The sequence below is a fragment of the Cyprinodon tularosa genome, unplaced genomic scaffold (assembly GCF_016077235.1).
Source record: "Cyprinodon tularosa strain WSP-4 unplaced genomic scaffold, ASM1607723v1 ctg51, whole genome shotgun sequence".
Lineage (NCBI taxonomy): Eukaryota > Metazoa > Chordata > Actinopteri > Cyprinodontiformes > Cyprinodontidae > Cyprinodon > Cyprinodon tularosa.
In genome coordinates this window covers 3002195-3025185 of record NW_024039241.1, presented here as the reverse complement: position 1 = coordinate 3025185, position 22991 = coordinate 3002195, and the positions used below count along the sequence as shown (strand labels likewise).

Genomic DNA, 22991 nt, shown 5'->3' with positions numbered 1-22991 from the left:
GCATAAACATAAACAATCATGACATCAAATATGTAACACGGACAAGTTCATGCTCCTTCTCTGCACTTGTGACTTGCTTTTTTTGTGCCTCTAGATTGTTTCCTAATTGCATGTGGATCAGTTTCTATGCACTCCTGTCAAATGTTACTTTGGGGGAGGAACCAACCAGAGAAAGTAAAACACCTGTGATTTGCTATTCTTTCAGGAAATCCCACCTCTTCAGACAGTGCCGTTTTCTTCCTGGCTACAGCTAGTTACAGTAGCAAGCATCAGAGTCAGGTCATTGCCACAATCAGAATGACATGATTAATCCAGGTGAGCGTTTAAATACACACAGTTTGAAATCAACACTCTCTGACAACCATTTCATTCCGACTTTGCAAAATACAAACAGCATTTTGGGATTGTGGCATCATTTTACATCATTTTATTTTTATTCCAATTAACCATTTATTCCAAACATACAAATGTAAGCATCCCGTGCAGTTGCACCATCAGGCACGGATATTCAAGTTGACAGGTGACGCGTCGACACACGTCTGTTAATTGTGTCAGAACTGGAGGGGAGAACTGCAGCGCCAGCTTTTGGGGTGGCAGTGGTGGCTTTTATTAACAGTAAATAGACAGCGTATATCAAAAGAAAACAGGAAGAAGATATGCAATAATTTTGACCCAGCCTCCAAAAACGATATTAAAAACTGAATACTTAACGGTAAATTCAAGATGCATATTCCTTCCACTTCACAAATGCACACTAATCTATGTTGTTCTGTCAGCAGATGTTAGCAAGAACCTGGATTGACATCAATGATGAGTAAAATATGTACTTAAACTTCTGTTGAGGCTAAATTATGCTCATTTGTCAATAGAAATAACAATGCAGCAAGGACTGTGCCAAGTACAGTAAATAGATCCTGGTATCAAAGTATGCTGAAATTATGAAAGATGAGGGATTTGTTGATTTTTGATTCATAGTGGAAAAATAAATCCAGAAAATCCTTTAGCTTATGGTGTATACTGTGATTAACTTAGTAAAATGGCTAACCAGCGACTATATTAGAAATATATACTGTTACTACAATGCAATGACATGCTCTTCACTGGTCGTTCAGGTTACATGATATGTATCTTTAAAAAAAAAAAAAAAAGAAAGAAAATGATGTGGCCTGGATTCTTCTCTACAATTCGTCATGCAACACTTAGAGAGAAAGAAACCCCATTTGTTTAGTCTGATTAAACTCAGGTAAAAGGTGAGGATCCTATGCTTAGAGGCATACAAAAGAGTCATTTCATAATTCTTTCATTTTGTGTTGATTCAAACCTGCTCATTTGTTATGTGCTCTAGTTCTAAGAGATAAAAATTGAATCATTTAAATGTGGATCATCAGGACAAACCTTAGAGTAAAAAAGTAGAAATCTTTATCAGCCAACTTGACTGATGCAGATTGAGGTCCTAAAATCTTCCACACTTTAGTTTTTAGTAAAACGACTCAGTTTGACAAGTTGCTGCATGTGCACCCCTGCAGCTGCAAGCATTGCTAGTTTGCAGCAATTGACTGCGTCTTTGCAAAAACTGAACATGATTTTTACACCCTTTAGTCTCTGGAGGATACAGCCAGCATTTTTTCCCATGAAAACCTGCTCTTGCCAATTGCTTGATTAATCTCCCTATGCCACAAACTAGTTAAAACAGCAGAGCTGGTGCCAGAGTGCCATGCTGCACATGGAGACACTGGGTCTCTTTGTACAGGAAGCTCAATTCAAGCACAAGCAGGAGCTGCAGGAGCACTTACACTTGAATGAATATGGCACAGAGGTGGGAGGAGGGTTGCTGTTTGCATACATTCTGTTTCCACCCACTGAGCAGGGTGGTGGTCACATGGAAGGACTGAGTGCAAACTTGTCACGCAAAAAATCACTTAAAATATGAATACATTTCAAAATCAGTAGAGGCGCTTCCTGATGAAGCAGATATCTTTCAAGAAAGTCATTTTTTTGTGCATTAGCAACAGGGTTGAAAACGGTACAGCTACTGCAGATTTTTTCTTATTCTGTCACTCTTATTCTTATTGTGTGGCTTTTCATTTAGCTTAAGAAACATGATCAGTGGTGATGATGAGGAGGAAACTGGGAAATCACCAAGGGGCTACATTCAATCTAGGAGATAACAAAGGGCAAACGAAAGACAGCTATGGATGGCAGGATGCCCCTGGGGCGAGTGTGGGGCTATTATGGTGGGAAGGGCTCCTGAGCTGTGGTGTGGGGCAATTACAGACCGAAAGGATCGAATAAGGAGGGGGAGGGCACGACAGCCCATCCATGTAGAGTAGCTGTAGAGGAAAAAAAAAAATGGATCCAGACACAGCAGCATTAAAAAACATAAAGCCGACACAGATGATGCTTGCCTCATCACCTGACAGTGCCTGCTATGTGCTTTTTCTGATGGAAAACAATCGGTACCAACTGCCTCCATGTCATAACCAGAATGTAAAATGAATAATCACACTGAACTTTATTCTGCACCGGTTTGGATGGTTCTACTGGTTTTGGACGAGGTCTGTGAATGAATGAATCATCTGCTGTTCGCATCCAGAGCTGCAGCAGACACTGTGCTGCGGTGAATACATCAGCCGTGTCTATTATCTTTAACGTCATTCCTCTGTGGAAAGTCCTGCCTGGAAACCACACAGCGTCCAGCAGCAGTCCAACTGGAGGGAGAGGGAAAAGTCCGCCCGGGTCTATCGTTTCATTGGTCTGTGGACCACAGACGGAGGTCGCAGCCTTACAACTAGTTTGCTTTATTTAAAAAAGATTTACGAGAATATCCAGAGTCCTAGAGACTCCACATTATGCCAAGTTGTAAACAAACTTTTAATGGAACTAGTTGGGATTTTGTCTGGAAGATAAAAGTATAATAATTGTGAAGTGAAACGGTTTATTCTAAACACGTAAAAACGCTCTGCTTGTATGTGGAGGGTCCTTTCCCTGCTGGAAGACAACCCCCGACTGCATTCACTAAGTTATAAACTGACTGCCTTTCCTTCTCCTGCAGGCCAAAAGCAACCCCACAGCATGACCCTGGATCCTCATATTTCACTGAGAAACGGCAGTATGACATCCATTCAATGATAGCTTCCTTCTAATTACAGATTTGCGACGTGCTTGAAAGGTTCATCCACGGGAACGGTAAATGTTTGCAGCCACTCCAACCCGTCCACTGGCCTCATCTGCTTCTCTGATTACTCCTGTCCTTGTTTGGCCTATTAGCCATGCTTAGTCGGTTTGCAGTCATGCCATACTCTTTCCATTTTCCAATGATGCTATGTGAGACGTTCAAAGCACCATAGACTGTGCTCAATTTAATGGGTCTGATATATTTCTTGATCTTAATTGTGTTTTTTTGTTCATTAAGGTTCTTTAACAAACCTCTATTGAACAGCTGGATAAATGACGGCTGTGAAGGATTATGTTAGCTTTTTGCTTTATTTGGGGGCATTAGACTGAATACATGCAATTTATCACGTTACGAGAAACATGGAGTAAAAAGTTTGCCATTATTTTCTTCCCACTTGAAAATAATCTGTCAGATAAAATTCCAGCAAACGGCACTGACGTTTATGGACGCCATGCAACAGAACTAATATCTAATTCTGCAAGATGTCTACAGAGGTGCAGTTCTGATGACAGCTCTATTGCCATGACTTCTTATAACACATCACCCTGTAAAGGAGCCACACTGGTCAGTAAAAGAAGACAGCAACTTAAGCTCCGTAGGGTGAGATTTAACAGTTGGCGCCGTCAAGCATCCCGAACCCTTACAAACACACACTGCTGCCAGGCCCTCCAGCCTCAGGCGGTTTCATTGCAGCAGGTGTCTGTGCCACACATTCTCTACATAAGCTCTTGTCAAACATGTCGCACAGCTAGAAGGCCTCACAGCTGCACAACAATGGAGTCACACTGCAGCGCTCGGCTGCAGCAGGCATGTACAGCTGGAGTCAAGGTGACGGTTCCTGGAAGGTCCCTTTACACTTGGAGACAGCTAATGCAGCATTAATCCAGAAGGTGTGAAAAGAGTTTGTGACTTTATATTGTTACACAAGAACTAGAGGAGGATATGGATATTTGAATCAGACATATTAAGCTGTTTTTGTTATTGTAAATTCCAGACATGACTGGAATCAACAGGGTAAGAAGATACAGTCTATTATTGCCTCCTTATTATAAGAACCATCACCTTGAAACAGAGAAGTAATGGACATCATAGTTGCAGCGACATGCCTGAGTAGACGTCCAGTTGCTTTCTATTTATGGACACAGGATTTTAATGACTTCAGTATTGAACAGAGTCAGGATTAGTCAGAAGCACATTTTACTGCCATTTAGGGCCCCCAGGGGCCCTTTAACTAACACAGGAGAGTAAATGACAGCATTATCTATACATAAAGACATCATTTGAAAGTTAGACTAATAAGTCTTCTTCCTTTATAAAGTTTAATTCATTTGGTTACATAAGTCTCAGTTAGGGATGATCATTTCTAGCAGAAAGTTTCAAGGTAACCCAGCTTCTCGCCACAAGACAGCTGGAGATAGGCACCAGAACCCCTGGCGACCCTGCGTGGGATAAGCGTGATAGAAAATGGATGGACGTTTCAAGGTAGGTGAACACCAGAGTAGCATCATTAAAACCAAAGTATGCTTTATAAACATTGTTGTCGTTCTACTGTAAAATCAGAGAAATCCAACAAAAACATCTAGATCCCCCGAAGAGATTTAAGGACTTTCTCTCAGTCATGTACAGATATCTTGTCAATCGGGGGGAAAAAAGGTGATGAAACTTGTTTAATTCATTTTAAATTTGTAACTATTTTTTATCATTAACTCCGAAGAGTCTAGAAACTTCAACCTCCTCAAAGGGAAGTTTTAGCTTTTTAATAAAATCCAATTTATCCCTAAACTCTAATGATATTTGCCCCTTTTAATCCATGCATTAGCTTTTAATTCTTGCTATTATAAATGTTTTTCCTTCTTGTTTTACTGTATTCATTTATTATACAATTTTTTTTTTTATATTTTTCCAGCCTATGGGGTCTAGGATTTTCATATGCTATAAAAATAAACCAGTAAAGACTGGTTAACAAACCCTCCAAACAACTCTTAATGATCAACAAAAACTGAACATGCTTCCATGATTTACAGCTCAGGGTCGAGTCGTTTTGGCAAGGATTAGTTTTCCTGTTCCGACTCTAGAGCTCACATTTCCAAGCAGTTGGAACTTTTTAGGGAATTTCCGCAATAAATTACAATTTCCCACTTCAACTATGTCAAACAACTACCTGTAATTAAACACTATAGAAGGTATAGCATCACTGAATTAACTTATTTTTTCACAGTTAAAATAATGTTCAGTTAGGATTCAAAATAAGCCATAATTCCGTAAAGTATTCCAAATACATGGGATGCATTTGATGAACGATTTTGTTTTGAGTAGAGATGAGGAAAAAATACATAGATGGTAAAAAAGGATTCAATACTCCTACATTATAGAATCACAGTATGTAGTAAATTTAATTGTTTTAAAAAGTAAAGAAAAAAAAAAACACAAAAACAAATATCACCTCTGTTTACACTGTTGCCTTCAGGCAGACGATACAGAGCGATCAAAACAAGAACCAACCGTCTTTGAGACAGTTTTTAACCCGACAGCAATAACAAAACTAAATGCAACCAAAAATAACCATTAATCATCATGGATGATGTGAGTGAGAATGTACTGTTCTTATTAGTTGTTTTGTATCAGTTATTGTTATTTATTTCTTATATTATGTCTAAATGGTGGTGACAGTGATTTTTGTTTTTGTTTTTAAGCATATGCACTGATCGATGGCATTTTTTAAAATTTTGTTGCTCTTGTGACAATGACAATAAAGATAAATTGAAATTGAAAAACTGAGTTGCCTAAAGTAATGATTATATAGGAAATTAGTACCGCCCAGGGAAAGCTTGGCCTCTTTTGAAGCCACTTGTTCTGTCGCAGAGTAAGGAGGGCTGTGACACACGATGAACAAGGTGCAATACAGATTTCAGCAGATCAGTGACATGCTGATGAAAGGCGTCCTTAACCTCGCTCTGAGGCTGCTGTGCACCATCATCGCCTGGCAGGAAGCCGAGGGAGCAGCCGAATGAAGACAAGAAAAGACATCCAAGAGGATTTTATCTGCAATGTGATCCTCCTCGTCAAAACCCAGACACAAAAAAACTGAAGATTTATTTTAACTGCTTAAAACCTGCAAGATTTGAGTCTTGAAATGAATCTTTGTAGATCATTTCTCTAAATGACAGACTTCTACTTCGCATTAATGCACTTCATATAAATTGCTTTCAATACAATTCAAATGCAGACGACACAACTAAGCTTTCTGTGAAAGTGTTTTTGAAAAATTATTTCAAAAGATTCCCAGCTAGCTTCATCCTTTTCCAAAGAAGCATCCAAATAATTAGCCACTACTAGACTGATCACAACCATGTAGCTTTAATCTCCATGTTGCCTGAGAATAAAGACCCTCACCTTCACTTCATGGATAACTTTGAGCAGCTTTACATGTTCTGCCTTTTCTTGCTGAAAGTATTGCTCTCTCTCACCATCCCCCAGCCTGCACAAGCACATATCTGCTGCTATCAGCTGGTAGCGCTCGGCATGCTGCGTTTACTGACTGGAAAATGTTGGATATTTAAGTTAAGATCAAGACATAATTTTCTGTGTCATAAAGCTCAAATATACTTTTTTTTATTTTTTTTTATTAATACTTCCTGTAGTAATGGAAGGCATGAATAAGTGAAAGAATAAGGATATAGAAAAGGGAACAAATTGAAGGGAGGAAGTTAAGTCAGAAAATCTAATCTGGACAAAGGAATGAAAAAGTGCATCCTTCAGAGACTAAGTCTGGATGAAAGTAGGAAAAATAATAATATTTTTTTTTAAAGCTTTACCTTCCACATTATTCTGCCACCTTTACACTCCCTGACCGTTATTATGATTACTGCACACATAAATCCAAAGACAAACAAAACTATCTATTCACTCCTGCTCTCTTTTAGCCACATCCTGTTTCTTCAAGAAAAAACAAATCTGAAAACAATAGGGAGCTAATTATGGCTGCAACCAACAATCATGTTCATTATCATTCACTCTGCTAATTATTGTCTAATTATTTTCCTGTTAGTCAGTTAAATGTTTTGGCAAGAAAAATTAGAGAAAAAAAGAAAAGCTGAAGAAAATCCATTTTATATGGACTGCAGCTTGGAATGGCGCCTTGTTTTATTCAAGCTAAAAGATACACAACAATTGATGCAGTGGGACAAGAAAAGATAATTCCCCGTCTAAGATGAGAACAGGGTATAATTGGAAATAAAAAGTTACCAATAATTCATATTGAATTACTGAAAACGGTGTTTTGCTAGAGGTTACACTACAACCATTGTACTTTATTAGGATAATATGTAATGGACGAACACCAGAAGGGGCGTATATTGAAGTGGAAGCAATAAATGTATTTAGTCCATGTTTAAAAATATAACAATAAAATATTAAATTCAAATTCCTAAGCAAAAAAAAGTTTCATTATTTCAGTAGTCTCCAGATTAGTATATAGAGCCCATAGTGTGTTATATTTCAGTAAAAATGCCATGATTAAAGCAAAAAGAGGTTATAAAACAAAATACCTCCAATATCTCTCCATAGCCTGGAAATGGAAAGGATTTAGCACAAGTTCAAACATACCAATGCATTCGAGTCCAAAAACACACACACAAAAAAAACTAGACTTAACAGCTCAGGTAAAAGAGAACTACTGTAACAGTAAAGAAAAGCCCATAGAAGCTTAGATTCCAGTTTGCCGTAAGCCATCGGCTGCACATCAGTTATATCAAAGTGACAGGAAACCATATTTTGTAGAATCATATCTGTGTTAGAATGGCCCAGTCAAAGCCCAGTCCTCAATTCAGCCCAGAACATGTGACAAAAATAACAAAGTGCTGCTTATATAGATCCACCCATGTTTTGCAGATTTAAAGCTTTTAAAGAAGTGAATGTTTCCTTTACAAACGATTCACTTTTTTTTCCTAAAAAAAATAAAATAAAAGTTTGATTTAAACAAAACAAAAAAAAGTGTATGCAAAAACTGCATTCCAAAGAACACAGAGAAAAGAAATAGCTGAATAAATATAATTTCAGCACATTTACAGACCCAAGTGATCTCACTGGAGAGGACAGAGACAATAAGCAGGCACAAACACAAAAACTAGAGCTCTGTAAAACTCATTTATTGAGCATGGAAGAGGACCATCCACCAGAAATATTTCAGATTAATACTGCAGTAAAAGAGGAATCTTTTAAAATGCAGCTCCAGTCCAAACTGAGCCAGAGCTGCAGGCCTCTGCCAAGCAGAGATGGACAGCTGCACTCTGCAACACAAGGCCCAGACAGACAGCAACCGGACCACCAAGAAGAGCACAGAACAATGCTCACGTTGATGCCACAGATTTTTTCCGCTTGCAGTTAATAGCAAATAATGACACTGCACTGTGATGTTGGACACGTTCCACCCCAGACAACAGGATGACCCTCCTCCTCCTCCTTCCCCCCACGGTTGCCTGAGCCACATTCTAACCTGAAGCTCATTATGAGGTTTAACTAAAATAATTATTGGCAATCAGAGAGAATTTACAAGAAAATTTTCCTGTCCAAGTCCTGCCTTCAAAACCCAACCATCAGGAGGCTGAATTGGTATAAATGAGGCCAGACTGAAAAGATGCTTCTTTTCTGGTAAATAACTAAACAGCATTCAGGATAAGATATATGTATAAAAAAATTAATTCTAAACTGAATTTTCTAATTATGTTGCAAGATAAACAAGTCCAAAATCATTATTGTATTTTATATTTCACATTCACATGCCAAACAGTAAAATCCAATAAGTCATAATGTACCGGACAAGATTAATTTTAAATCTATCCTTTCACGCTGCATACATCAGGACTAAAATCAGAGATACATTTAAACTGCTGTGAAGATGTTTGTCTTTGCTCAAGTCTTTTTAAGGCAATGCATGAATCCAGTGCTGTAATCAGGACTCTGGCCTGGCCTCCTGCAGCACATGCAATCCATGCAACACAATCCTGAGCTCTATTGTTTCCAAAGACTGTCAGGTTTATGCCGCCGCCGACATGAACGGGATACGGCAACAGAATAATCAAATTATATTAAAAATATAAAATAAAATAATTTTGCATTATGTAGGAGGATGTTTCTCTTTTTGCTTGTTACAGCTGAAATCACGGGAAAAAAAAATTCTTCTACACTACAGAGACTAAAAGATAAAACACAATTAGTTGCAGTTAAAGCTATTCAAACACACAGCATTTATTCCTGGAATAAAACCTGGATCAACAACAATCAACTAAAGATTAGAAGCAGAACATGTTCTGATGATTGGCTCAGGTTGTTCATAGTCAGGTCCAATATTGAATAAAATAACTGTTTGGTTTAGGAAGTTCCTACATTATCTCTAAAAGAGATGCATCTTCAGTAGGAAATGATGCACTTTTCTATTTTAGGAAACAAAACAAACAAAAGGTCTAATTTGCTTTATAAACCAGTAAAACCTTGCATGCATTTATTTTCTGTGGAATATGAAAGGACTCAAAAGAAATAAAATAACATGCAGCAGTTTTTGCTTCTATGCATCTCCCGGGCAATAGTAAAAAAAAATAATAATAACGCCCAGAGATAGACACACAAAAAAGCTCAGCAGGTCAGACTCCAAATAAAACCAGAAATAGTATCAACACTTTAAAAAAAAGTTGTTTTAAACTGTTGCAAAAAATATTAAAATGTGTTTCTTTTTTTGAGCTAAAAAGCTGCAAATCCTTTTACTCCTAAGGATGCATTTGCAGAATCATGTTCTTTATGGAAAGTGAATAAAACATAATACTGTGATTGTTTGTTTTTTTAAATTCAGCATTATTTTTAAGATCATGGCAATATATTAACAACAGAAACACATTTCCTTGGTTTGAATCATTAGTGTTTGGAGAGAAGGGGGGAAGCCAGGAGGAAGTCTAATGCGTTTCCCCTGCTAATAATAACCCAGGAATGTCTACAGCAGCACTGGTATAACTCACTCAATTAAAGTCTTATATTATTTCTACCAAAATAATTATAAACAGATTGATTTATTGGGTAGAATTCAAAATAAGGCGAGGTTCCAGATTTCCCTGGTGAAATTGGTTTCTTTTTAGTGCATCAGTGCATTTCAAATTACATCTGAGATTATGAGATTATAGCTGATTAAAATGATCTTTCTGGAGCGGGATTAAGGAAAGCAGATTAACTCATTTAAAGGAGTTGTTAATGTAAAAATAAATAAATAAATCTGAAAGTTTGTTTTGTTTCCACTTGCAGCCAGGTTTGATCAGGCTGCTCATCCCCACCGGCCTTACCTTTTTGTGTCTGTCTTTGAAAGGTAAGGCAGGCCAAGGCATCTCCTGCAAAAAGTCCTGCCAGTGTTTCTGGTCCTGATCAGAAGAGACGAAGACGATTTCCAGCTTGTCCTTATGCTCGGACGCCTTCTTGAAGCGGTGGTAAAACTCGCAGAGGCTGCCGTTGAACTGCTTGCAGGGGGCGTTCAGGCTGCAGCCGAAGAAGAGCCCGAGCAGGGAGAGCCTGGCGCCCAGGGACTGAACGTCCACCTCGGCTTTCTCGCTGTTGACGAGCCGCTCCCCGAGCAGAGCCACTAGAAACTCCGACATCGCGGCGAACACGACCGGACGAGGCTGCAGCGCTTCCTGCACCTCCACCGAGCTGAGAGGGTTGTGCGGTGAGCCCCGCAGACACAGAGAGGGTTGTGCGGTGAGCCCCGCAGACACAGAGAGGTTTGTGCGGTGAGCCCCGCAGACACAGAGAGGCGGTGCGGTGCGGTGCTGCTCCCTCCGCTCTGAGCTCTGTGCAGGAATGCGCTCTGCTTAAATCTCCCTGACTGCAACACAGATTCCCCCCATTTAACATGAAACCCCGCAATCACACAACTAAACCTCTCTGTTATTAAATAAATGTTCACTTACCTGCACGTCAAATGAACGATTAAGTATCAAAATACATAAAAAAAGGCCAAATGAGACTTTTATTCTATATTCTCAAACTCTCTTACTTCCATATAAAAATGAAATGACTTTTGCGTTTGACAGTATCTCTATGACATGCGTTTGGGAAATTGTAATTCCAGTGTGCTGGAAGGTTTTAGGCTAAAAATTTGAATGAATTTCACCAAATTTACATTATAAATGTTAAAGTGAGGGAGAGTCTTTTTAATAGTCTACCGCCACCTAGCGTTCACAGTGAGAAAACATGTTAACTTTTTAAATAAAGACTTGTCTTACGGTAGTTTTTCCTTTTCCTTACCTCAGTTTGATCGAAAACATTTTTAAAATCTTGCCACATTTTCTGATTTGAGTGTTGGCTTGATGTTTTAACATTTGAAGGTTTACGTTTTTTGTAACACGGAAGGTGAATCTCTGTCCTAGTTTCAGGTTTTCAGTCTAACAAGTTTTCATGTAACATCATACTGAATAAATCAAATTCCCTGTCACATCTAAAGGAAAAGCCCCAACAGCATGATACTGTCACCACCATGTTTCAACGCTGGGATGCTGTGTTTAGGGCATTATGCAGTAGAGGTTTTCCTCCACACATACAGCTGTGCATCGACACCAGCTGTTGTTATCTGACCAGGGCAGTTTCTTCCACCTGTGTGTCAAGTTCCTTATATGGATAGTGTCAATTTTTAATCAGGTCCTCATTTGGATTGTTTTTTTAAATTGCTGTTCTTTGCAAGGACAGAGTTGTGGACCACCTGATAAACACTTAACAGATTTTCTGAGTTGTAGATCTCTCCCACTACTCGAGAATTATCACTGTGGTTGCAGTGGTGGAAAAACAGAAAAAAGGTGAAAGGTAGATTAACATTTTTAAAGGTATATAAAACCTTGTTAGGAACAGGTATCCAACAACAACTGAACATCTCTGGACAAAGTGCAATGCCTTTTCATCTTTTTTATATATATATATATATATATATATATACACATTAGGTTTGGTAAGATGCCTGATTTATAGATATTGAGACTACGAGACAGGAGTCAGAACTGGAGAGAGGGAACCTGAAGAAGTTGAGATTTTTATTGAGAATCAATCAAATATTAAGACAGAATTGACAGCGGAACTAACAACAAGGAGCCTTTGACTCAGACTCACTTGCAAAGCAATGGAATTAACAGAATTAACAAATATATTTCTCAAATCAAGAATTAATGTGTGTATTTCTATACAATGAAGTATTTATTGATTGCACAAAATAATCAGGTAGCAAACTTTTCTTTCAGTGTAGCCCAATACAGAGCTGCATGTCAGAGGCTGGTTATTGGTTTAGTTAATGCACAGCTGACCATTACCTGTTTGCATCGAAAACATTTAGATATCAACATTGGATGATTTGTAAGTGCTTGAACTGCACTGTGTAAACTGGTAATTAGTAAAGAAATATTAGCTTCTTTATAAACGATCAAATAAGCCAAGGATCCTTCAGTCTTCTGTGAACATCATCTTCACCAGGTCTGGTTTGAAGAGATCTTCCTCCACTAGCTTCTGAGGCTGTAACAAAAGTTCACACATATTGTGAAGCACTCCATGGAAGAAACTTAATCACAGATTTTTTACTTTTTTTTTTTTTAATCTCTAGTAACTTTCATATAATGTTTTATGGGCTAATTTCTGAAGAATGGAATATTAAATTAGTTGCATTCAAATGTTCTCTTACTGTGCCATATCGCAGCAAAGTGGGAACTCCCGTCAACTTCAGGGTCTTCTTGAAGTCATTGTTTGGATCCTTCCAACTAAAACACAAAACAGACATTACATCCACCAAAATGGTTATGCTGTCATCAGCACTGGTTTGTCTCTCTTAAATAACTAAAATAGTTATGGAGAGCTTTTGATGACATTTTTAGTAATATGCGTATTGTTACTTGCAACAAATGATTACATTTTGGTGATGATCTGGATCAACGTCTGGATCCAGGATTTTTTTGAAAGATTCCTTGAATACAAGGCAGGAAGTGAAGGTGGAAATCAGCTACTTAGTGGAAGTCTGGGCTCTCAGAGTGCTCTTTAGTAACACACTTATTCTCACAATATTTGATGTTTATATGTTTGAGGAAAACATTTTACCCCATTTTTAAAAGTTATAACTTATTTCAATTCAAGCTTAATAGATCAGCTCATAGACAACTATCAGACCTAGCTGGATCACGCTGTTTATAATTTGCAGTCTCTTTTCTATGTGGAAATCAAATAGACTTTTAGGATTACAACAGATTTAGACATTGTTTACAGTTACAAGCATGTATGGGTGAAAAAGGACATGGTCCTCTCATCTAGGATATCAAAGCCTATAATTGACTGATTGACTTTATTGATCTCAAAGTGGAGAAATGTACTTGTTACATCAGCACAAATAGTCAAAAAGAGAAAAGGTGCATGGGATATATACACAATATATAAAGTGCGTCCACATATGACAGCTTTTTCTTTTTTCTTTATTAAAGAAGAATGAATGAAATGCTTTCATAATGGCTTGTTTGACAAAAATAGACTTTTTGTCTTTCTTTGGGGGGTAAAAAGCATTAATCCAGATGGCCATCACCAGCAGAATAACTGACTTTAACTTTACAGCAGTATGAAAGAAACATTAATTACGGTATAATTAAATAAAAACAATTGTCTGCTGCTTAATCTATAAAGAAAACAGATATTACTTTACCTCTATAATAACTACAAAACAAATATGTTTGTTTTTAAGCTATTGAGGTTGCATAACAATGACCTCCAAAGAAAAGGGGAAAACAGCTTACTAAGGTCTATCTCCAACTTGGCAGTAGATGAAGACTGAGCCTTCAGGAAGATGATTCAGCTCTCCTCTAACAACTGGCTCAGCTGAAACAAGGCAAAATTAAACACTCCATGTTAGAGACGCGTTAAACATCTAGCACCGCGGTTTTCCTTCGATTTAAAAAAAAAAGGAATAACTTACAGCGTCTTTATGGCTGTAGGAGTTATTTTCAACGTTACCTTTAACACAATCTGGACACCAGCTCTTTCCCTCAGCGTCTTTATCACCTGAAAAATAAGCAAAAATATCCTTTCCTTTTCTCTCTGACACCGCTTTACAGAACTCCTCATAGCCGCGCACCTTCACTTCTTCATAACGCGCCATTGTTTCAACTTCAGCTTCTGTTGCGAGATATCTCACGTGAACGGTTGAACGCCAACTGCTTAGAGGAGAAAAAACAGTTGAAATTCTTCTTATTATTATTCTTCTCGTAATTTTTTTATGGTGGTTGGCAAAAACGTTAAGTGAGGATTACCGCCACCAACTGGTAAGGAGTGTGGACTTGAAATACTACTTCCGGGTTGGGTGGCGCTTTTAAAGCGTCCAATGAAAAACTACTTCCGCCTGTTGTTGTCATGGCGCCGTCGTTTCAAACCGTTGTCAGGATCAGATTGGGATTAAAAACATTATGCAGGATGTATAATTTAGTTCGTAACTGTAATCGAGAATATATTCCCTAATTCAAAACTAGATTTAATTGTCAAGAACGATGGAGAAATGTCTGAATCACTAGTTTTGGGGTTTACTTAATATAAATAGATAATAGATTAAAATATGCGTTAGCTTTCTCATGCTAACATCGATTAGCATAAGGGTTTAATTTTGTTTACATTTTTTTCCCCATTACTTTTATTGTTTCTTTCACTGCAATGACTGCAGAGTCCTTGTCAAATGGAACTATTGGTTCGCTGGGACTTCAAAACCAGGGAAGAAATTGGGTCACTAAAGGATCAACACGGAACGTAAACGACCAATATTCAGCAACTAGGACATCCCAAACAAAGGTAAACAAAGGTTTTATTTTCCAAAATGTTTAGCTCAGCCGTCTTATTTCACCTAATGCTAATCAGTTAGTTCTTTAACCATTAAATTCTAAATATTCTTAAATGATTAAATATCCTCTCTTGTAAATACGTGATTTTATTTAGTATATATATATATATATATATATATATATATATATATATATATATATATATATATATATATATATATATATGGGGAAAATTTTGGGAAATAAGTATAATTTCAATTAAATTACTGTAATAAATTAGCATTCTAAACAGATAGTTACATTTGAAGACATTTAAGGAACACTTAAATTGGCAAAGGGGGGATGATGGGAAATAGAAATTAAAATAAATTACGTAAATCAGGGGAAATTGTAGCAGCAGCAACGTGACAAACAGGTATCTAGATCTAGGTCATCTAGATTAACCCATACGTAAAATATAGAAACAGAAAGTAAGAAGTAGAGACCTCTCAGGAAGACACACTCAGATCCAAATAAATGTGTAACTGTTCATAAATGTTTATGCATATAGAATGTAGACTATTTACATTTGCAGACTAGAGGGATTTTTTATACAAAAGATTAGTCATTCAATGTTAAAGTGTGAATATGTATATATAGATGTTTCTTTATAGATTAAATAAAATTGATCTAAATATCAAAGTTTTCTTTTTTTTTAAAGATCTTTCCAAACTATATAACTAAAAAAGCACTTTATGGAATAGATTTTTTTTACATAATTTTTATCCAAGAAAATGTGTCATTTACTTTTATTTAAGCAAAAGCTTCAAATGCTGTTTGTGTAAAAATGCCATCCTGTATTTGATCTTTAGAAAAAAAAAAACAGAAAAGGACCTCACTTTTTTTTACGGACTGCAGGACAATAGATAATGATAGAAATTAATCTGATAACATTTTGGGGTTTTAATTTCTTTGACAGTTGTTGTTCAATGAAGCCATTCCTCTGAGCGCTATCAACCGTGCTACTCGTGTCGGCCCCCCAGCTCCCATTGTGATAGAGAGACTGCTTCCATGTTCAGAGATGCGTGAAAGTGCGGGCAGCCTTAAACACTCTTGCAGCTTCTCTGTGCTCTCTGAGGAGAGGCTTCAGGCTGCTGTTAAACTGGCCAAGCGAGATCTAAGACGAAGGCACCTTGAGTCACTAGCAAAGACTTCAAGGAAACCTTTGCAGGAGTCTTCTGTCTTTGAAACTAGTGATGTGGAGCTGCTTCAGGTAAACAGATCGATGGTAACAGATTTGCATCCAACTGTTTCTAAAGATTGTTCTTTTTTTGAGTCTTTAGTCTAAAGTTTTCTTTCTTGTCCATACAACAAACTAAAAGAACTATTTCGTTTCCTCTGCAGGAGATAATAGCAACTCCAGGCAGGACACAATTAAAGGAGAAAAAGGCTCAAACTGATGTTAAACAGCAGACATCCAAGAAAAAAGCTACATCTGTCATGGCTCGTGTTGGGCAGTCTCCTCCAACTAGAGACCCCGGTCTAAGGCAGTTGGAAGCAGGGAAACAAGGACACTTAAGCAGTGAAATCCTCAAACTGCACAATGAGCTGGAAACGTGTATACGGAAAGTGGAGGAGCTCGCTCATCGAGGTAACTCTTATAGACATCTTCTCACCCTTGACATGCCATGGACAGGTTGTTAATGTCAGTTCTTACTTTTTAAAATACAGTTCTAGTTTTAAAATGGCCTGAATTAGCCATAAAAAACAAACCCAATGCTTGTAATTGGCTACTTTTCCCTTGAAAGCAGGAAAGGATAACTAACAAATAACTACAGTAACTAGTTGGTTTTGATTCCATTTACCAGAATTATACATATCACAATTTTCAGTCTGTTAAACTCTCAACCGGCATTTTGGTTCTATTAAAGATCTGAGATCATGGGGTCAAATTTTTTTTTTCCTTATAAAAAATCTCTACGTTTATCAAAGGACTTCCAGGGCCTATTTTGTTATGGTCCCTTCAAGAAGTCTGAATCAGTCAAAATCACCATTGGCTGGTCAGACCTCAAAGATATTTCAAATTATTTAATAGTCACCTTCTTATACTGTACTTGTGCATTGATAATGATCAGTTCTATCTGCAGGTGAAAAACCGGAGGAGTCTTTGGAACCTGAAGAGCAAAACAAATGGGAGATTCGCAGACAGAAACAGGCAGCCAACTCGGCACGTACCATCTACGTCCTTCAGCGACAGGTATTTATGTGTTAGGTACAAATATTTCACAGATGAATAAGCATTGTATGATATGTATATATCTATGATATGTATATATGATATATAATTTTTTTGTTTTTCAGGTAAAAGAGATACAAGACGACATTGAAAAACTCAGAAGAGAAAAAATGTGGGATGCAAAAAAGGTATGTTCTTAGCTGGAGGAAGTTGCAATGTCTAACTACTGAATGACTGATAGCAATGATGCCTAAAGGAGTCTAGAATTTAATATCACTAATGTAACAGTTATGTATAAAAAGTGTCTGAAAACTCTGGAATCCGTGCTTTCAAGTTTAATTAGTTTTATTCAGACAGAATGGTTTTAGGTTTCACCCTGTTTGCTGATAATGGAACTCTGTAACTGTCCTCTTCTTGTTTCAGTCTGTTGCAATTAACAGGCTGGCAGCAGCCCACCGTGGCGCTCTCAGGGCCTTACAGGTCGTCATCCACCAGCTTTCAGATCAGGCTCAGACCAAGGTACCCCCTCATTATAAGGAACTGGGCCAGCTGATCCGCCAGCTATCTTTGTGCTCCGCTAAGGTTGAAGTGGACCAAGGTTCAGATGTCCCTGAGACTGCACTGGATATCCTGCAGAAACTAGAGGTGGGAAAGTCTGACTTATAATAAAATTTATTTTTCATGAAAAAGGGTCCATGATTCTGTCACTGCTTTTTCTAAAAAGGTTTTACTGCTTTTATCTCATTTTCTAAATCAGCAAATTAACCAAATGAACTTAGATTAGATGCAATGATGGAAAATTTATTTGAATTAATTGCTGAGGTCCTAACAACAAAAAATACTTTGTAAAGCGAATATATAATCCAGCCGTTATTTGTCCATTATCTACAGGTTGTGACATTTTAGGCCCATTTTAACTCTCCAATATGTGGAACTGCACAATAGCTTAGGGCAGTCAGGGTGTGACTGAATTTGCTTCTGAGTCCTTGAATTTAATAAATGAATGACAAGCCAATATTCAAATGTTCAATTGCGATATATGGTGAATATCGGAATCACTTTGTTGATTTTAATGAACTGAGAAGAAAGTTTCATGTTTTCTTATCTCTGAGGTGTCCCTGCAGCTCTTTGAACTTTAGCAGCTTGATCATTAAAATCTTTATTTGATGTTTGCATAAAAGGCAGTGAAAGTCCGTTCAGTTCGCCAAATATATTGATGGTATGCAGAGTTTGAATGGATGGAATAAGAAAGAAAAAATTATTGCCACTAAATCCTTTTTTTCCACTTTCCTATTTTAAAGTCACATTGTGATAAACCTTACTTTGTGTGTATCAGTTTAATTATTTGGGAACGACCAATAATTTATGCTAAACTGCATCCAAATACTTTATCAAAGAGCTAGAGGCTCCTTTTGCTTTGGATCGATATTCCCTCCACTCGACCCTGACCAGGGCCTGCTGTATTTATAATGATAGTACAGTTATGTTTGTAAGCATAAAGGAATCACATGTGGACTTCTATGACCTATAAAGGTGATTGCAGTCGAGTCTTAAAGAGTTTGCTGCTGTTTACCGGCTCTAGAATAGCCTAGTTAGTTGTTAAAAATTGTAAAGAAAAACATTTTTTTGGATAGCTACCTTAATTATAGCTGAGGTTTGATTTAATTAAGCAAAAAGCCAATCTATTATAGTATTTTTTTCAGTTATTTTTGTTTTATTTTGCCTTATTTATTGTGATCTCAGTATTCATATATCTCTCAATTCCTTTTAGATTTTAGATTCAGCCCTCAGTAAACATGATATGCTTGAGAAGATGCAGGCCAGGGCCCATCCTCCACCCAGGAAGTCTCCTCATCGCAGCACGTCTCCCACTAGTGGGCCCAAGAGTCTCAGCGTGTTCACAGCTCAAGGCCATCGCAAACCACCAAATCCTAGAGGAGGTGTGTGTAGTTAACACAAGGTTTTTTCTTTTTCCTTCCAGGACATTTTAAAGCTTGTATTCAATGCTAGTGATGCAGTTAAGATGTAAATAAAACCGTATTGTCATTTTCCACATCTAGTAAGTGCAGCTGTGTTAAAATCGTTTACTTAGTTTTAGGGTTCTACCTATAATGAGCTTTGTGCAGGTTTCAGCTTGTTAAAGAGTTAAAGCAAAGTGGGCATTAAGCACAGGTTGTCCCCTGTGTCACCAAAGGTTTTTTTTTTTGTTTAGAGATTGTGTTTGGCCTCCCTCTGTGTTTAAATGGCTGCGCCCAGGTTGGAAATTGAAGAGAAGCCACGAATTAGAGATCGAAAACAGCAACTCGGAGCAGAACTATGGCCTTTGGCCCCATGCTGCTTAGTCTTATGAGCAGTTAACCCCTGCTGGCTTTTATTGAGCTGAGGACTATCCTCTGTAAGAGATGACATAAACACCCACAATGAGCTTTATTAGCATCCACAGCAGGGAGGGAGGATTATATTGAATCTTTTCATCTTTTTGCTGCACTGCAACCTCCAAAATGTCAGTTTTATTTCCACATGGCTTTAAACACTTTTCTTTTAGTCCCTTATATAGTAAGCTTCTTCTTAACTCTTAACCATTCTGATATTGTTGATTAACTGATATTCATATCATTCCAGACCAGAAAAAAAATGAAAGTTTATATTGTCTGTTTGTGTGTGTAGGTCGAAGTTTTGCCTTGCAAAGGCCAAAAATAGTTCCTAACCAGCCTCTAAACAAAAGAGAACTGCTGACAGTCGGTCTGCAGAGCATCATCCAGCAGAGGGAGCTCAAACAGCCTCTTAGACAATCCCAGCCCAACACCAAGTATCAGAGAAGGAGGCATGCAGAGAGGAAAAAAGCTGGCAAAACAAAGGTGATGCATTTATTTGGCTAATGATTGCAACTCAGAACATACATGTTTGAAAATATATTTAAACTTAAATGATTTATTGATTTCATTGCAATTGTTTCTCAGCCTAATCAGATGCAAGAGGCTGGTTTCCAGCAGCCTACAGTTTCCTCACAGCTCAGAGTGAATCAGATGCCTCAGAAGGAGAAATCTGTGCCCTGGATGCCAACATCACCCCACTCTCCTCCTCAGCAGCGGTCAGCCTTTTGTCTTTATAGCCCTCTCACTTTCACTAAAAATAACTCTGCTATATTGAAGTTGGCTACGAGCTGTATGCATGGACATTTGCTGTGAAGACAAACACAGTAAAATTAAATCTTTGTTATATTTTTTGTCTACGGTGGTCGAGATGGAAAATGTATGCATGTAAATAATGTTACAACAAATTCAAAAAGCCCCACCAAAATGACACTTACAAACACAACTGAGAATTGGGATAATACACAGGCAAAACAAAATGCATTCAAAGAAAAAATGTAGAGGAAGAAAAGCTGCAATCAGAGAAAATGAACAGTAGCAAAGTAGAAACGACCTGCAAACACAAAACTCTTTGCAAATACATAAATGATGCTAACAGAAAACTGCTGCAAAGTATTAAGGCTGCAAGTAGCAAAAACTACTGTAAGTAAAGGAAAGCTGCAAACTATATCGGGTTAATAGCAGAACTCCAGACTAGTAGGAGGAGAAAGTCATCAATTCATCTGAAACCAGACTCTGAGTAAAGCCAGGCATACACTGTGCGATATTTTCAACCATTGCACGCAGCTACAGCTCACAGTGTGGGAAGAAACCGCAGGGTTTAAATGTTTACAGCTCACATTGAATGTTCTCACACTGACCTGACGCTCTGGTGCAATCTACCTGCTCACACTGCAGGTCTAAAAACCATGTCGGACTCGGCTCCGCAGTGAGATGGCGCTAGTCGCACACGTCTATCCGGAAGCCAAACTAGTAGAAGAGGAATTTGAAGCTCACTAGAAAGAAACACGCTGCCCTGGCATAGGTTCAATTTTATGTGCTGAAAGCCCTAAAAAGAAAATGTAACAACATATTTTGACAAAGACATGGCTAAGCAAACGTGGCTACTACGATCTGTCAATTTTACAGAAAGAAATCCATTATACTCGCACCCCGCCATGCTTTTGGGTTTTCTTCTGTAAGGAAGAAGAAGAAAAATCCTTGTTTGCGCATGCGCACTAAGAAATTTGCCCACAATGGCCGACTGAATTTCATACAAGTTTGATTTTCTCCCGACGTCACGATTCCTGATTGGAGGTGGTCGTGAGAGGCTGATTGCCCCTCGCTACCCCCTGTCCACTACACGATGCACGATCAGGCTGAAGAATTCTCGCACGACTGGAAAATTGGCCTGAAAAGGGCAAAATATTATACAGTGTACGCCTGGCTTTAAGGCATAAACGGGATGCTCAGCGATACTTAATGTTTAAAAGAGATTCATTGAAATCTTACCTTCTCTTTCTCCCCTCTGTCCTCTGGGCGCCACCCCGCTTTTTTTCGTTAAGGGTCTGGTCCAGAGTCATTAATTCGTAGTAATGTCTTTGTTTTGGTTCATGTGAGATGGCGATCATCTCCTAGTATTTGGAACACTTCTGGTATGCAAGCTAATTCGCAGCTTTTCCTTTTTTTATCTTGCAGTTGTCTTTGCTACTTGCAGCATTTTCCTTTTGCATGTTTTGAGTATTCTCTATATGTTTGCGACTGGTTTCCTGTCTGCAGAATATTTCTACTTTGCTGCCATCTATTTTCTGTGTTTACAGACTTTTTTCTCCTTTGTTTTTGTGTGTTCATTTCATGTTTGTGTTTGCATGGCTTTTTGAATTGGCTGTGAATTAATGCTATTGCATGGTGTTTGCAGCCCTCAGCTACCCTTGTGTACTTCTGAAAGTAAAGATTTGGAAGCATAAAAATTACACACTGACCTAATATACTAGGGACAAGGACTCTGGAAGGGGTGAGGGTCTGTCTGATGTGATTCTTCAGGTGTCCTGACTGCTGGAGGACATGCATGTGTAGAAAAAAATAAAGATCCTACTGTGGGGGAAAAAAGCTTGTACTCATAAAATAATAAAGCAACACTATGTATTATTTAAGGTGCCCATAAAAACAATGATAATATCATGTTTGGCCTTAGTGTGGTCTACTGCATCGGCTCCTGTTTTGTTACCTTAATTGGACAAATATCCAAATCGGGTAACTCACAGGTCTTCGAAAGGAAATGCTTCACATTATTTAAATAGAAACACATACGAACCCAGGATTTTGGTTGGTTGCCTTATTTTTCTTCTTTTTTTTTCACTTGTATCTTTAACTGAGTTCTGATGTCTCTATAGAGTCCCTCAGAGGGGAAGACCCGAGCCTCGCTGCCTCTTCTCTCCTATCAAGCCCTCAGCGAGCCCCCCAGGAGAGCAGCAGGCAGAAGGTCAGCTGGAGGCAGAACGAAAACAGAGTTCTCCAAAGATGAAAGCGGCTCACAATGAAGCAATAAGGTAGGAAACATTATTTCCTTATTTTTTTTTTTTTGCAATTAATTTCAAAATGAATTTCTCTGATTCATGTTTTTTTTCCACTAATTTCATCTTCATTCAATAAACGATCTGACTCTGCAAAAGAGAAAAATGCATGTGGATGAAATCGAGTGGAAATGAATTTTAATGAGCCCTTACTCTGTATTCACTGAGTCATTTCTAACCTTCATGCCAGACCCCACTTGCTGAGAGCCACAGGCAACACTCCAATTATTATTCAAAATTATTTCTTTCCAACAAAAAAAAAAAATCTAGATCTTTGCACGACTCAGGCCATTCCTCTTTTTGATTGATTGGAAAGTCGTCCTATTTTCACAGCTTTTAAGCGTTGCACTGATT

The 22991-nt window shown here is 38.0% G+C and overlaps 3 protein-coding genes across 4 annotated transcripts in view; 1 reads left to right on the top strand and 2 right to left on the bottom strand.

Annotated features, from left to right (window-relative positions):
* nxn (nucleoredoxin) overlaps nt 1–11049 on the bottom strand; it is an 81229-nt gene extending 70180 nt beyond the window's left edge. The window contains exons 1-2 of the mRNA XM_038303387.1: nt 10934–11049; nt 10501–10901 (exon numbers count right to left, since the gene is read on the bottom strand). Coding sequence (XP_038159315.1) covers nt 10501–10809 — 309 coding nt within the window. The 5' untranslated portion in view covers nt 10810–10901; nt 10934–11049. The remainder of the gene's footprint in view (nt 1–10500; nt 10902–10933) is intronic.
* A 1312-nt stretch (nt 11050–12361) lies between these two features.
* Nucleotides 12362–14443, bottom strand: txndc17 (thioredoxin domain containing 17). Its single transcript, XM_038303332.1, has 4 exons — nt 14183–14443; nt 13966–14047; nt 12873–12948; nt 12362–12706 (listed from the first exon to the last, which is right to left on the bottom strand). Exons 1-4 carry the CDS (start codon nt 14325–14327, stop codon nt 12638–12640), a joined length of 372 nt encoding a protein of 123 aa, XP_038159260.1. The 5' UTR covers nt 14328–14443; the 3' UTR covers nt 12362–12637.
* A 135-nt stretch (nt 14444–14578) lies between these two features.
* kiaa0753 (KIAA0753 ortholog) overlaps nt 14579–22991 on the top strand; it is a 31677-nt gene continuing 23264 nt past the window's right edge. For both annotated transcript variants that reach the window (XM_038303454.1, XM_038303453.1), the window contains exons 1-10: nt 14579–15007; nt 15956–16249; nt 16381–16627; nt 17124–17233; nt 17338–17400; nt 17636–17857; nt 18984–19152; nt 19880–20070; nt 20173–20303; nt 22458–22613. In XM_038303454.1, the coding sequence (XP_038159382.1) occupies nt 14873–15007; nt 15956–16249; nt 16381–16627; nt 17124–17233; nt 17338–17400; nt 17636–17857; nt 18984–19152; nt 19880–20070; nt 20173–20303; nt 22458–22613 (1718 nt within the window). In that variant the 5' untranslated portion in view covers nt 14579–14872. The remainder of the gene's footprint in view (nt 15008–15955; nt 16250–16380; nt 16628–17123; nt 17234–17337; nt 17401–17635; nt 17858–18983; nt 19153–19879; nt 20071–20172; nt 20304–22457; nt 22614–22991) is intronic.